Source organism: Leopardus geoffroyi, chromosome E3, assembly GCF_018350155.1.
Source record: "Leopardus geoffroyi isolate Oge1 chromosome E3, O.geoffroyi_Oge1_pat1.0, whole genome shotgun sequence".
Taxonomy (NCBI): Eukaryota; Metazoa; Chordata; class Mammalia; order Carnivora; family Felidae; genus Leopardus; species Leopardus geoffroyi.
This window is the reverse complement of record NC_059340.1, coordinates 39666568-39680614: the sequence shown is the minus strand read 5'-3', so window position 1 is coordinate 39680614 and position 14047 is coordinate 39666568. Positions and strand designations below refer to the sequence as shown.

The 14047-nt window shown below is 61.1% G+C and overlaps 1 protein-coding gene across 1 annotated transcript; it reads right to left on the bottom strand.

The window, feature by feature from the left end:
• Positions 1-2979: 2979 nt before the first annotated feature.
• On the bottom strand, positions 2980-10364 carry PRSS27 (serine protease 27). Its single transcript, XM_045462350.1, has 6 exons — positions 9588-10364; positions 6295-6321; positions 5424-5586; positions 4249-4520; positions 3885-4054; positions 2980-3385 (listed from the first exon to the last, which is right to left on the bottom strand). Exons 1-6 carry the CDS (start codon positions 9634-9636, stop codon positions 3092-3094), a joined length of 975 nt encoding a protein of 324 aa, XP_045318306.1. The 5' UTR covers positions 9637-10364; the 3' UTR covers positions 2980-3091.
• Between the last annotated feature and the right edge of the window lie 3683 nt (positions 10365-14047).

The following is a 14047-nucleotide window of genomic DNA, read 5'->3' as shown; positions in this document are numbered from 1 at the left end:
TGTGGGGAGGGCAAGGGCACAGCTCTCTGGGCGGCCAGCCCTGTAGCTCCAGGAGGCCAGCGGGCCAGACAGAAGAGGGAGGTGGGTGCCTGGAGTATGCAGCTGCTGGGCCCCCAGCCATAACCTTCTGGGGCACTGCACGGGGGCAGGCACCACCCCTGATCGCCTTGTCATGCCTCCCTCCCCTACGCCCACCCAGCAGGTCTTTCTGGCATCTTCCATCCTCCCCAGAGCTGGAGGCAGTGGCTGGCTGGTCCCCCACTGCCCTTTGGTCACTGGGCCCGACAGGCACAGGGCTGAGCCCGAGGTGCAGCTGTGTGTCGGTCCTGGGGAGCCTGTGCCCTCAGGCCTGCCGGGTGCCAAGGGCCCCATGTGGCTGTGAGCAGACACGGCTCAGCTCCAGCCCCGCCACCACGCACCCGGCCACACTTCTGGAGACAAACCGCACATCTGCACCAGCGTGTGGATGCACCGCCCGTGGGGTGAGAGGGGCAGAGTCGATCTCTGGCTTTGGGGGCTTTGATTTGCACACACACCCCTTTTTCTTCCTCTCCTCCATGCGTCCCGCCTGCCCTGCCTTCTGAGCACCTGAACTCTGGGTGGACTCCTGCCCATGCACAGATGCTCCAGGGCCTGGGGCTCAGTTCGGGGTGCAGAGCCAGTCCTGTGACCTCAGGGCCGTGGCCCTTCCTGGGGCTCCCCCAGGGCGGTCATCATGCGCGCAGGGGTGTGGATCTCCGTGCTGGACTGCAGCTGAGGGTTGCTTGGCCCCCTCCTCCCTGTGTTGCCTCAAGGTGGGTATTTCGTTGCGGGCACCGGCCCCAGCCTGGGTAGGGGGACAGGTTCTGTGTTGGTGCCAGCCGCTCTCGGGGGTGTTCTTCCTGCACCCGCCGGGGCCCTGGTGCCACTGTCCACCCCCTGGCAGATGGCTCTGAGGCACAACTCGCGGCAACGTGGCGAGTTGTGTGTGAGCTGTCCCCTGCCCGCCCGGGATGGGAGACGGTCCGTGACAACAGGCAGGTTCTCTGGATGTGACCTGCACAAATAACTCGGCTCTCCCTGTAAATCCTCATCTCCGCCAGTGTTTTCTCTTCCACTCTTTCGAATGTCCGCCCCTGGGGCTGGGTGGCCCGGAGTGTGGGGAGTCCAGAGGGTGGGGACTGTGCCCTAGGGTCACATGCTAGCCACTGTCCCACCCAGGAACCCCCAGGCTCGCCCTCCCAGCCCAACTGGGTGGGGTGTCACGGGGGTGGCTAGGCCATCCTGGCGTCTGTGCCCCTCCTCCCTGTTAGCCCCGGAGGATCCTGATCAGACCCCGCCCTGTCGCAGAGGCAGGAGAGCGAAGGGGTCCCCGGGCCCCAGAAAGCTGGAACAGCTTGCTAGAGGAGGCAGAGGTGAGGTGGCCCGTCCTACTTGGAAGGGAGCTGGTCTTTGCCTGTCTCCACACTCCCTTCCATCCCGGCCTCTCAGCACAGAGACAGCACAGGGGCCTCCAGAGGCCAGTTAACTTTGAAGCAGCAACCCCACCTCCACTCCGCACGGGGCGTGAGGCTTCCACCCCCAGAGTGGGGTGGCGGGTTCACCCAGGCCTCTCTCCCGGGCTGCAGGACGCAGGCCAGCCCCTGCCCCCAGCCAGGACGACCCAGACCTCGTCCCTAGGGCCGCCCTCAGGACACCTACAGCCTAGTTCCTGTCGCCCCAACCCTGCTGGGACCTCAGTGCACCTGCTGCTCCTCCCCGAGGGATGTGTAGCCCATCTGCTCTGGAGAAGGAGCTCGCAAATGCCCTGGTCCCTAGAGGGCCACTGAGCAGCCGGCAGGGAGGTGGGGGCTGTGGGAGCCCTGCCGGAGCCTCTCCTCATCCTTCCTGCTGCTCAGCAGGGACGCGCCCAGACAAAGTGGAGCACGGAGGGGGATTGGTGTTTGTTCCCACTCTGTCCCCAGGGCCGGTCCCCAGCAGGTGCTTGCTAAGTGGTTATTGATTCATTCCATAAATACCCAGGTCTGCTTTCTTCCCTGCACCAGGCCCAGGCAAGCCGTCCCAGTGTGTGCGCCAGCAAGCGGGTGTGCATGCACGTGCTTGGGTGTGCACACTGGTATGTCTGCAGGGGGTTGTGTGCGCATCTGCGTGAGTGTGCACGTGTGTGCGCAGGGCAGCAGGACACCTGGCCCTGCCTTCCTAGGAGTCCCGTTCAGCCGATGGCCGCCGAGCTCACAGGCAAGTGCAGGTACCTTTCAGGAATCGGCCCACGTGAGGGAGCTGACCATCTGGCTACCAGGGGGCCCTGCTGTGGACGCACCTGGGCCGGGCTGCTAACTTGAGGCTGTCTCCCCAGGGCAGCCTGGGGCGGGCCTGAGCAGGGCCGGAGCCGGCAGGGGACCCAAGCTCTGGAGACCTTTTGTGCCGGATTCCTGGTGGTGATAGGCCACAAGAGGGCAGCCCGGAAGGAGGGGTGGGCTGCAGAGTCCTGGGGGCTGGTGAGGGGTTCTGGCTCACTTCTGAGCTCCCGGGGGTCGTGCACAAAAGCACTGACGACCCCAGCTCGTGCGGCCTGAACCCTGGGTCCTGTAGGAGGAAGGAAGTGGGGTCGGGCCTGGGCTTGGGCAGGAGGGCCTGTCCTGCTGATGTCCCTGCCCTGGAATGGCCAGGCCTCCTGTGTGATACCTGGCACAGCTCTGACTGCCCTTGCAGTGGGTGGACTTGGGGTGATTGAGACAGGCAGTTGGGGGGGCCGTGATCTCCCAAGGCCCACCTAGCCTACCTCCTTTAGGACCCTCCACTGGGCTCCATATTTCCTGCTGGTATCTGTTGCTGCCCCCAGGGGCGCCCCTCAATGATTCTCATGGTGAGGACCATGTTGGCAAAGACGCTGAGGCAGTGGTGGGAGCAGGGGAGCTGCCTGTGAGGGGGTCCAGGGACAGGTGTCCAGTGTGCCTCAACCCATCTCCCTCCCCTGAGGGACCAAAGGGCAGCCGGCACTGAGGTTGGGTTTTGTTTTTATTGGAGGATGAACATAAATAAAAAATAACCGGGTATTTGACAGGAAAGAACGGGAGCGCTATTTACAAATGTACACCATGGGCCCCAGGGCTCAGAGGAGGGTGAGCAGGGCCACAAGGACCAAGAGGGCCACATGGGCCGCCAGGCAGGGCGCAGAGTTCAGAGCGAGGGGCTGCTGGTCCCGGGGCCCCCGCTTCTGGCCACCCGACCTAGCCTGTTGGAACTGTAATTCTGGAATGATCCGATGGATCCAGTCGTAGTGGGAGGTGACCCGGATGTAGACACCTGGGCGGTTCCGGCGGGCGCAGCCCTCGCCCCAACTGATCACCCCAGCCTGCAGCCATGACTGGGCCACCAGGCACACGAGCGGGCCGCCCGAGTCGCCCTGTGAGGGAAGCAGGGGCCTTGTCAGAGCCTACAGTGGCCCCCAGAGCCTGCCTCTGCAGGTGCACACACACTCCTCCCTTCGTCCCTCTCCTCAGCTCCTGTAGGAGTGTCCCTGCCCAGCACCCCCACCGCTGCTACCCGCCGGCCGGTCCTTCCCTTTATAGCCTGAGGTGCCCATTTCTCTAGCACCCCCAGACTGCCCTGATTTAACCTTGGAGGGGCTTGTTGAAAGTGCCGGTTCCTGGGCCCCACTGCAGACCGGTATGCCGACTGTGCTGGGTGGGGTCCGGGAGTAGGACCCCACTGCTGGGATGCAGGAGGGGAGGACCCTCCCCCCCCCCCCCTCTGCAGGACCCCACTGCAGGGATGCCAAGCTCTGGTCTGGGCCGTGGCCCCACCTACTGGGGGCCTCCTCCTCCCAGCCAGGCCGGCTCCCAGCTGAACATGGGCCTAGGGAGCAGCCCTTCAGCCCCGGCAGGGCCCACCGCAGCCCCTACCTTGCAGGCGTCCTTCTTGCCCTCGGCAAAGCCAGCACACAACATGTCGTCCTTGATGGTTTTGGGCTGGAAGCCCGACTCGGCATCTTTGCTATAGAGCAAGTTGCACGTGGGTGTGTCGATGATGGGCACAGCGAGTTTCTGCAGGACCCGCGGGTTGGGCAGGCGGTCTGGGGAGGGGGGGAATCAGCCTGCAGTTCAGTGCACAGTCTTACCCAGGACCCCATGGCCCTCGGCTCTTTCTGTCCCCCGTCTCCCCGCTCCCCGTGGCTTTCCCTTACCCCCTCCGCCCGTCTGAGGAGAGATCCACGTGTGCCAGTATCAACAGAATGTCCCCCATTCTCTCCCGGCTCTGCGCCCTTACCTTCCTCACTGGGGCTGCCCCAACCGGTGACCCAGCAGTTCATGCCCGCCTCAAAGACGACCGAGGGGTCAGGCATGCACACGGGGAGGATATAATTGGAGAAGGTCACCGGTGCTTCCAGCTCCACCAGGGCCACGTCAGCACTGGAGGCCATGCCCTGGTACAGGGGGTTACTCTCGACCCGCTTCACCCGGGCGTACACGGCGTGGGGCCCTGGCTTCACCAGTTGCCGCACCCCAAGCAGGACCCGGTACAGGGATGTCTCGGAGGTGCTGATGGGAAGGAAAGAGAGCCGGTGTGAGACCGCCCCTCTAGGGCTTAAAAGAGAGGGGAGGTTTAATAGAGAATCAAAATAGGGAGGGGCTGGGCTTGTTTCTCCTCCGGCAGGTCCCTCCCTCCTGGCCCACCCCAGTGCCTGACCACTGTGCACACTGTCTTCAAAACGTCATCTCCATGAGGACGTGTAGGGAGGTGAGGGGTTAAGGGTGTAGAAGCTGAAGCAGCTAATTCCTGACTTTAATTCCCAGCTCCGCCCTTGGCCAGCCAGATGACCTTGGGCAAGGAACCTAGCAAGCTCTCTGTGACTCAGTTTCCTCATCTGTAAAATGGGGCCAGTAACAGTCCCTACCTGAAAGGGTTGAAAGAGATGTCACCCACAGGGTACATCTGGGGGCTGGGCCTGGCCGTGCCCGTGAGCCTTGGGCCAGCGACCTACTCGCTCTGAGCCCACGTTTCTGAACGTAAGATGCAAGGCTGCGAAAGAATTTCAGCCCTGCGGTGAGGCAAGAGCCAAGATGCTCAGGGAACCCTGAAGGTCTGGGACCAGGTGGCTCATAGTAGGGTGGTATGGGTGACCTTAGGCTGAGGAGGAGGAAGGGACATTCTGTTCCAGCCCGCGGACTCATCTGTAACCGGAATCCCAGTCGGCAGGGGAGTGTCCTGGATTGGAGGTGTGGGAGGGGGCCAGGGAGGAGGGCCAGGATGTGGGATGAGCCTGCCAGCATTGCAGGGACGGGGCCCCAGGCCTAGCAAAGCGCCTCGCTAGCGACACCAGGGGTGGGGGGTGGACCCCTCCCGGCAGGACCGCGGGCGCGCGCTGGGAGGGCAGACCATCGGCGCTGTCCGAGGTGCTGGAGCCCCGAGGCGCCGGGGAGCGTGGGGGCTGGCTGACTCACTTGGAAAAGCAGTGCGCCGCGGTGAGGACCCAGCGCTCTGTGATGAGGCTGCCCCCGCAGAAGTGGCTTCCGTTGCGCTGGATGCTGACCTGCCAGGGCCACTCGCCCTCCAGGGCGTCCTGGCCACCCACCATCCGGTTCAGCATCCTCGGACGCCCGCAGACTAGGGGACAAGGCCGGGCAGTGCTCGCTGGGGACCCTTTCATCGCCTCTGGTTCCCAACCCCCACCCCACACTCTGTCTTTCATCTTCTGCCCAGTCCAGAGCTCTCTTTGCCCTTGACCCACTCTGAGACCTCGGGGCGTGGGTGCCCGGTCAGCCTCTGACACAGGCAGACCCCTCCCAGCTGTGGGAAAGTTCCCCTGCCCTTCACCTCTGAAACAGTGACATCAGACCTCCCTCTCTGGTCATGAGATGTGGAGAGGGTTCAGATAACACATGGAAGGGTCTTACCCCAGGGCCTGGTAAACAAGGGCTCCCGGGAGGACAGCAGGTGTTGGAAGGGCCCCACACAGGGAGGTGACCCTGGGGGCTCTGCTATTGCTATAGCAGAATGGTCTTCGGACTGTGTCCTTGGGTTCTCTGCTCTCACTTTCCCCTGACCTCCTTCTCTGTGTGCCATGCATGCCTCCGCGGGCCCTTGTGCCATCTACAGGTCAGACCCTCCTGCTCCACTCCTGTCTTGGCTCTAATTCTGCTGAGCTACAGCTTTCCCTTACTTTGGGATTCCCCAGGCCCCACCCTCTGGTTCTGGGTCTCGTTCTGGAGGGGGGGGGGGTGTCCAGGGGTGGGATGAGTCTCTGGCCAGTCTTGGCAGCTCTCAGGAAAGCCCCCACTCCTGTCCCCCCATCCAGGGACCTAGGATGCTTACCGCTTGACGCCTCGGCCCCCTGAGTCCCTGGAGGTGAGAAAAAAGGGGGTGATCAGCCATCTTTGTCAAAGCCCAGGTCTGCTTCTCCCCTGCCCACCTCCTCTGCTCCACACCCAGCCTCCTGAGGACACAGAAGGACAGTCCACAGGGGAGCTGGCAAGAAAGGTCAGGGGCCCTGCCATGTTTACAAGCCCAAAGCATATCTGCAGACAGATTTGTCTGTAGGGCAGACAAACTCCTTGCCACACAGGAGCCGACTGGGAGAGATGCCAGTGAGGGGACCCCCATCATGGCTTGGCTCTGCTGCCTGGGGCTAGCATGGCTTCTTTTCCGCTCCTTGGGGTCTGTCTCTCCACACCCTACACCTGTCCCTGTCTGGAAGTTTCCCCCAGAGCAGGCTGGAGCTGTGTGACCTTCACACCCACGGAGTGCTGCAACGTGAGCCAGCCGGCACCCGGCCACACAGGTGTCTGTGGTTCCAGGGGACTAGAGGGAAGCCAGCCAGTAGCATCACAGGTCAGTTCCCCCAAGATTCTAGACCCCCAAAAACCCAACACCTCCTGTGGTGCAGTTGGAGCCTAAGACACGCCGCTGGGCCATGCTCCCCCGCCCCAGTGAAGGATCAGGCAGAGGGGTCAGAGTAGAAACTTTCCGGGGACCCATCTCCCCAGGATCCATCACCTCCCATGTCTCTGGACACAGGCACAGGGCCCACTACTTGGCCCTTACAGGAACCTCACCCCAGACTTGAGACCCCAGCCCCATGTCAGCAACATGCCAGAAATACCTGCCAGCCTCCCAGGGCCCCCAGAGTATCTGCTTCACTGGGGGCAAGAACTGGGTTGGGGGGTTCAGGACAGCTTCTTCCTACTTCAGCCCTCAGCGTTTTCCCTGCGGGATCGTTTTTTTTGGGGGGGACTAGAGGGTGTGGCAGCTGTTGTTGCTAAGACTGACCCTTTGACCAGAAGAGGTAGCCAATCCCATGGAGGGGAGGGGCTACAGGGGCAGGAAATGGTTGTGACCTTGGAGATTTTTACAAGGACCCCCACTCCAGTCTGAGTGGGGCGCTCCCTACTGTGGGGAATGAGGCTTGGCGGATGAAGTATGGCGGGGGTTGGGGGGGGGGCAGGGGCCAGGAGGGGACTGGGCCTGGGGCAGGAGGAGGTGGACGGCAAGAGTGGTGGTCAGGTGGTGGCCTGACCAGGCACAGGCAGGCGTGTGGAGGCAAGAGTGGTGCCTGCCCAGTGATGGGAACAGGAAGTCGACCCTGGACCCTCCATTCACCGATGTGTGTTAACAGGTGCCCTTTTAAAGTACAAATATTCCCTGGGAAGGCTGTTCCCTGCAGCCCCTCACCTATATTATTAATAGAATTTAATTAGACTGTGAACACCTGACCCACTGCTCTTCCTAAGGCCCGACGGCAGGATGCTCCGATTCACCCCTGTCCCCATGGGCGCCAACGTTCCCTCAGGCTCATTCCCTCCCTGGGGGAGTTTTCCAGGGTCTTCTGGTTCTCCGCCACAGTCAGCCCCCTTCCCATACATGGCAGATTGATCCATGGTCCACACCCAGGATCAAGTACGCGCTCCTGTGCCCCGGCGGACCCCCTCTCGTGCTGTTGCAGGCTTCCTCCACCCAGCTTAACGCAACTGCTTCTCATACAGGCTGAAGCTTCTGACCTCTGAGTGATTGCTACCCACCCCCCTCTGCCTGGAGGCCCTATCCTCCCGGTAGTTACAAGTCCGAATCCTACAGGTCCTAATCCAGATCAAGGCTTAAGTGAAATGCCGCTTCCTCCGGGCAGCCCTCCTTCCTTGCATTGTCTGTCTAGGAAGCCTGGCTCCCTCTCCTGAGCTCTCCATCCTCCTGCCGGGTCACACAGAGCTCTGCCCACCTTGCCCCAGAGGTAGTGACATAGTCTCATCTTAACCTATAGGCTCAGGAGCTCAGTCCAGGCAGAGCGCCCATCCAGGGGGCCTGAGCTCAGGGAATGTATAGAGAGACAGAACAGCTGTGGGGGCAGGGCTGACCAGGAAGGGGTACTGTGAAGGCCCCGGGCTCTGCGGGGTGGGCGCCCTGTCTGGGGCTGGATGCGCCACCAGCTGTCAGGCCCCTCGCGTGGGCCCAGGGTCCCCAGGCTCCTGTAGCTGTTTGGGGCTCAGCTGGTAAGGATGCGAGAGACCGAAGGTTCTAGGAGGTGGAGGTGAGGATGGCTTTGAAAGAGTCCACAACTCCTGGTCACAACTGTTTGCGAGCCAGATGCAGGCTGCTGTTTCCACTTTGGCAATGACCGTGATTACTCAACCCATTAGGAGCAATCGCGGCATTACACCCTTACTGAAGACGGGCTCCCTCCAAGAACATTGTTACCCTTGTACCAGGAAGTCAGGAGGCGGCAGCCGCGCAGTGAGGGGTGGGGAAGCCCCCTGGAGCCTGGAGAGACTGGGACCTCCCCACTGAAGTGCCACCCCGGTGTCCTCTGACCCCTGGTAGGAAGCCTGGAGCCCCAGCTGAGTTGCACCTGGGATGACCTGGCCCGGCCCTGGGAGGTGAACTCAGGACAGGGAAGTGAGGTGGCACGGGGCCGGCCGGGCTAGCCCAGGAATGCGGGAAGGTTTCCCTGGCAGGGAGCAGCCCGCCCTGTGGGAAGGGGCCAGGCAGGCGGGGGCCCCTGGCTGGCACCTGCTGACCCTGACCGAGGATTGGGAGGGGGGAAAGGGATGTTTGTTCCTCCCCATACTCTCCCTGTCTGGTGAGAGCAAGAACCTGCACCCCTAGCCCCCCACTCCCCAGTGAGCCCCCACCGGCCTCCTGGGGCTCCCGGGCTCAGGCGGCAGCTCGGCCACCCTTCCCCGCCCCGGCCCAGTAGATGGTGACCTGAGGCTTTGGAGCCCAGTGGCCTGGAGTTCCGAGGCTGCACACAGGCAGCCCCACGTCTTTCTCTGGGGGATGGAAAGAGGCTGAGAATAGAAGAAGCAGAAGCAGCAAACCGAGAGCTGGGCCCCCAAGCACCAGAGACAAGGTGGGGGCAGGGGGAGGAGAGCCCCTCCCACGTTTCGGCCTCAGGGTCCTCTGGGACCTGTGCCCACACCCCTCTCCTGCCTTCCCCACTCCCCTCCTCGCAGTGGGACATCTGGACCCAGGACCCCGGCTGGGGCAGGAAGGGGAGGCTTGGACTGCAGCCCCAGGTCTGACCCTGGAGTAGGCGACTTGGCTGGAGCTCCAGGCAGATCAGAGGGGGCCCCTCCAGGCAGGAGGGGGGATGACTTCCTGCAACATCCAGTACTCACCAAACCACAGCGGCAGCAGGAGCAGGGCCACGGCTGGCAGCCGCCTCATCCTCTCAGCCTGGCTGGGGCACCAGGTGCAGGGGGCAGTGGCGATGGGAGGTCTGTGAGCACCAGCTCAAGGTGCAGGGCTCCATGAAGTGGGGTTTTATGCTGGAGGTGAGTGTCAGCTTGGCTATGCCGCCTGACCTGTCGGCCCGGCCCATCCAGCTCCTCTCCGGAAGGAGGGGCCCCAGAACGCAATCTCCTCTAGACCGGTCCCTGAACCACAAGGGACCAGACCCCTCACCCTAGAATACCTTAGGGTCTTGGGGCCAGGGTGTGTCTGCCCCATTTGGTTGCTTGTGGCCTGGGATTCCAACCATAACTGACCAGACACCCCCAGCTGACCACGGGCCCCACATAAGCCGACAACAGTCTGCCTTCCAGACCTTCCCTGATTTCGTTCATTCATTTGTTCAGCCATGGATTTGTTGAGCACCTACTTCGTATCAGGGCCTCAGTGAACAAAACAGTCCAGGCCTGTGGCTTACGCTTACAGGGAAGGGGACGCGGAAAAGTCCAGGTCACCGCGCTTGTGGAACAAAGCGGGTGGGGAATCGGGACGTGGGAGAAGTATCCCTCCCTAGCTGACCCCAGCCAGCGCTCACGGGTGCTTTCCCGGGGCGAGACGCGCCCCAGAGTGGCCCCGACCCCCCGTCCCCTCTCCGGGGCTGCACCCTCCTGCCGTGCGGGCGGTGGGCGGGGGTCTTCCTGGCACCCTCCGGCCAGGGCGGGCGGGGCGGAAGCGGCTTCTGGGAAGGCCTGGCAGGGAAGAGCGTCTGCGGGCGCCCCTGCCCTGGGCGCGGCGGGCCGGGCTCCGGGACGTGCGGCAGCGGCGGAAGCGGCTCCGGGGGAAGTTATTTGGAGCACGGGGCTGACGTCAGAGCCGGAGTCGGGGCTGGGGCTGCCACTCCCGGCCCGTGCCACGGGGTCAGCACCCCCGACCAGGCTCGGCCGGAGGAGGGGGGAGGCGCGGGGGGGGGGGGGAGGATGACGCCGGGCGGCAGGTGGAGCCCTGCCTCCGTTTCCCCGCCTGCGCAGCGGGCACGTGCGTGGACTGGGAGCGAGCGGGGGCCGGGGTCGCCGGCTGGGGGCGCGCTGGGTGTGCGGCACCCCGGCGCCCCCGCGCCCCTGGCTCCCGCACCCCGGTCCCCGGCTCCGCCCGCCGGGCGCTGCCGGTTGGCGCGGGCCTGCCCCCTGGTGGCCGCGGGCTGCGGCGCGGGACCCCGCCGCGAGTTCTCCGCTTCAGTACCCCCGCGGCCCTTGGGGGGCGGGGGGGGGGCGTCACCCCCAATTCGTTCATTCATGGCGCAAGTATTTTCTGAGCGCACGCGGTGCCCGACACCGTTCCAGCTGTGGGGGACATCGAGGCAAACGAAACACACACAGCTCGGTGCGGAGGAGACGACGAGGCATAATTTAAAGGCAAAAATGCCTAATCGTAAGCGGTGGAAAGTGTTTCCAAACGGAGACCAATGTGACTAATAGGCTTTACTGAGAAAGGTCCGGGCTCGTTCATCAGGTGAATGCAAATCAAAGCCACGCCGGCACCGGGAGAGGCCAGCTCTCCGGTGCCGACTTGGCAGGTGGCGGAGGAATGCTGTTCGTCAGGGCTGCGCGGAAGTGGGCCGCGGGTGGGCGCAGCTCGTTCGTGAGTCGGGGTGTCGGTCTGCGGTTTCGGCTTTTCAAAATAGCGATTCCCTTCGATTCGATGACTTCACTGCCGGCAGGCTATTCCAAGAAGAACAGCCTCAATGTTTCAACAGAAAAAGCAGTAAAGTCGTGAGATCGGGTCACGATCTCACGGTGCGGGGGTTCGAGCCTCGCGTCGGGCCCTGTGCTGACAGCTCGGAGCCTGGAGCCTGTTTCGGATTCCGCGTCTCCCTCTCCCTCTCCCTCTGCCCCACCCCCACTCACACTCTGTCTTTCAAAAATAAATAAACGTTAAAAAACTGTAATAAAAAATAATAAAAGGGCAGGCATCAAGATTGGTAGAAAGTATAATAATGATGAAAACATTTTAAGTTTTGGGGCGCCTGTGTGGCTCAGTGAGTTAAGTGACGGACTCTTGATTTTGGCTCAGGTCACGCTCTCACTGGTTGGTGAGTCCCAGCCCCAAGTCGGGCTCTGCATACTGACCACAGTGCTTGGCATTCTCTCCCTGCCCCTCCGCCACTCGCGCTGTCTCTCTCACGATAAAGAAACTCAAAGAAAAAAGAAAAAAAAAATTAAGTTTTGAGACAATAGCAACAACATCCAAAAGAAAAGGTGGCAGGAAGTTCAGCAGTGACTGGCTGGGAGCATATCTGTAGTCGTGTGGATTTCTTTCCAAAACAGGAGACAGGAAGCCAGCTTAGATCCATGGGACACAGAGGATGTTGGTTCATGGGACCTTTGGTCCCGGTTGGTGGGACCCAGTTCATGGGAACTTTCTGCGATGCTCTGGGAGCCAGGCTGAGTGCATCCTCACCCCTAGGATGCGCCACTCCGCCCTCCAGTCCCCAGGCTGGTCACATGGCCACCATGTGGCCACAGGACAGAGTCTGTTAACAGAAAGGAACGAGAGAGAAAGATGCGGGTCGGTGAGAAGCAGAGGCCATCACACTGTCAGTAAGCGTGAGAGTAACAAAAAAGACATTTTCAGACCCAGGATGTCTCAGAAAATTCAGCCCCCATGCACTGTTCTTGGGCAGCCCCTGGAGGAAAGATGTTCTCTGACTGTAGAAGGAACACACCAGGAAGTCAGGACACGCGGCCCGTGGACACAGACCTGAAACGCAGAAGAGCAGTGAAGGGAGATGTCAGAGTGACAGCTGTGCCCCAAGTCCTGACACAAGCGACAGGAATGCCGACGTCGTCGCTTTACCGCCTCGCGGGCTTCTCGGTCCGCCGCAACTACGGAAGGACGTGGCCCAGCAAAACAAGACGGAAACTGAGGAAGAAGAAGACGGGGGACCCAGGACAGGGAGCACAAACCGGGAGAAAGGCGAACAGAATTCCGAGGATGACAGCCGAAAGCGATGTCCCAGAGAGGAGGACCACGGGCGTCTCGGGGAGGGATGCGGCGGAAAAGGAGAGGAGGAAACTGACCTCGTCCCTCGTGGGGTTAACCTCGTGGGGAGTTGGGGAGTGTGGGTAGGCACAAAAGGAGTGAACACCACCAACGAAAGCAACCATTCACTTCAGGGGGGAAAGTTCAGAAAGGAAGCAAACGCTGTAAGCACGTGGCAAGGCGTGCCTCTACTTCCAAAGCCTCATCCGGTGACGCCATCAGCCAGACTTGACCTCCAGGATCTTGTCAACTAAGTCAGATTCAAGTGCTGTCGAGGCTGCACGGGCATGGTTGCTCTCGACCTGAGGAACTAGGGACGAGAGTTCACCCTGCCCACCCAACACACACGGCGACAGGAAGGGACAGGACACCTGTCATCAGTCACCCCACATAGCAGTCGCTGGTCTGTAGCAGTTCTGAAATCCAGCCGGGCACCTGCTACTACTGTCTCAGACTCTGGGAGCAGGGAGTGTGGCTTGTCTAGCATCCCTGCAAGCGGTTCGTCGTGACTCTCAGCCCCACCCTCCAAGCTTCGGGCTCCGGTCTCTGAATCATCCGTCCTTTTCCATCGGAAATGTCCACGTCTGTAGATGAATAGTTTTCTCTGCCAACCTGTTTCTTGTCTGTGGAAAGTTGGGAAGCTAAAGAACATTCAAGCGTCTACCGTGGAACATCCTCACAGGGGAACATCACCAAGCCATAATTCCACTGAACCCGTATCCGATGAAACTATTCTCCAAGAATGGGAGGAAAGACACAATTTCGGCGGAGTAAAAACTAAGAGAATGTGTTGCCAATAGGCTTGCCTACAAGAGAGGTTAAAGGAGGGCTTCAGGCTAAGGATAAATGACCCCAGATGAAATCACACATCTTCAGAAAGTGGTGAGGAGCCCTGGAAATGGAAATTATGTTGGTAAATATAAAATACTGGTTTTTTTTTTCCTCTTAATTTCTTTAAAGTGCAGGAGCATTTATTTTATTTTATTTTTTTAAATTTTTTTTAATGTTTATTTATTTTGAGACACAGAGAGACAGAGCATGAACGGGGGAGGGGCAGAGAGAGAGGGAGACACAGAACCAGAAGCAGGCTCCAGGCTCTGAGCCGTCAGCCCAGAGCCCGACGCGGGGCTCGAACTCACGGAACGTGACATCGTGACCTGAGCTGAAGTCGGTCACTTAACCGACTGAGCCACCCAGGCGCCCCTAAAGTTCAGGAGCATTTAAAGCCAAAATTATAAATATCTTTTTAATGTTTATTTGGGGGTGGGGGAGGGAGAGAGAGAGAGAGAGAGAACCAGAGAGGGGCAGAGAGAGGGGGGGAGAAAGAGAGAATCCCAAGCAGGCACCTCTCTGTCAGCATAGAGCCTGA

Bases quoted from the DNA above. Each gene is read 5' to 3' on its own strand.
- PRSS27 (XM_045462350.1), bottom strand. From the start codon at position 9,636: ATGAGGCGGCTGCCAGCCGTGGCCCTGCTCCTGCTGCCGCTGTGGTTT. The intron at 5,587-6,294 runs GTAAGCATCCTA...CTTGTCCCCTAG, and splicing joins GGGGGCCGAGGCGTCAAGCG to TCTGCGGGCGTCCGAGGATG. The intron at 4,055-4,248 runs GTAAGGGCGCAG...CCCCCTCCCCAG, and splicing joins GGGCAGCCCCAGTGAGGAAG to ACCGCCTGCCCAACCCGCGG.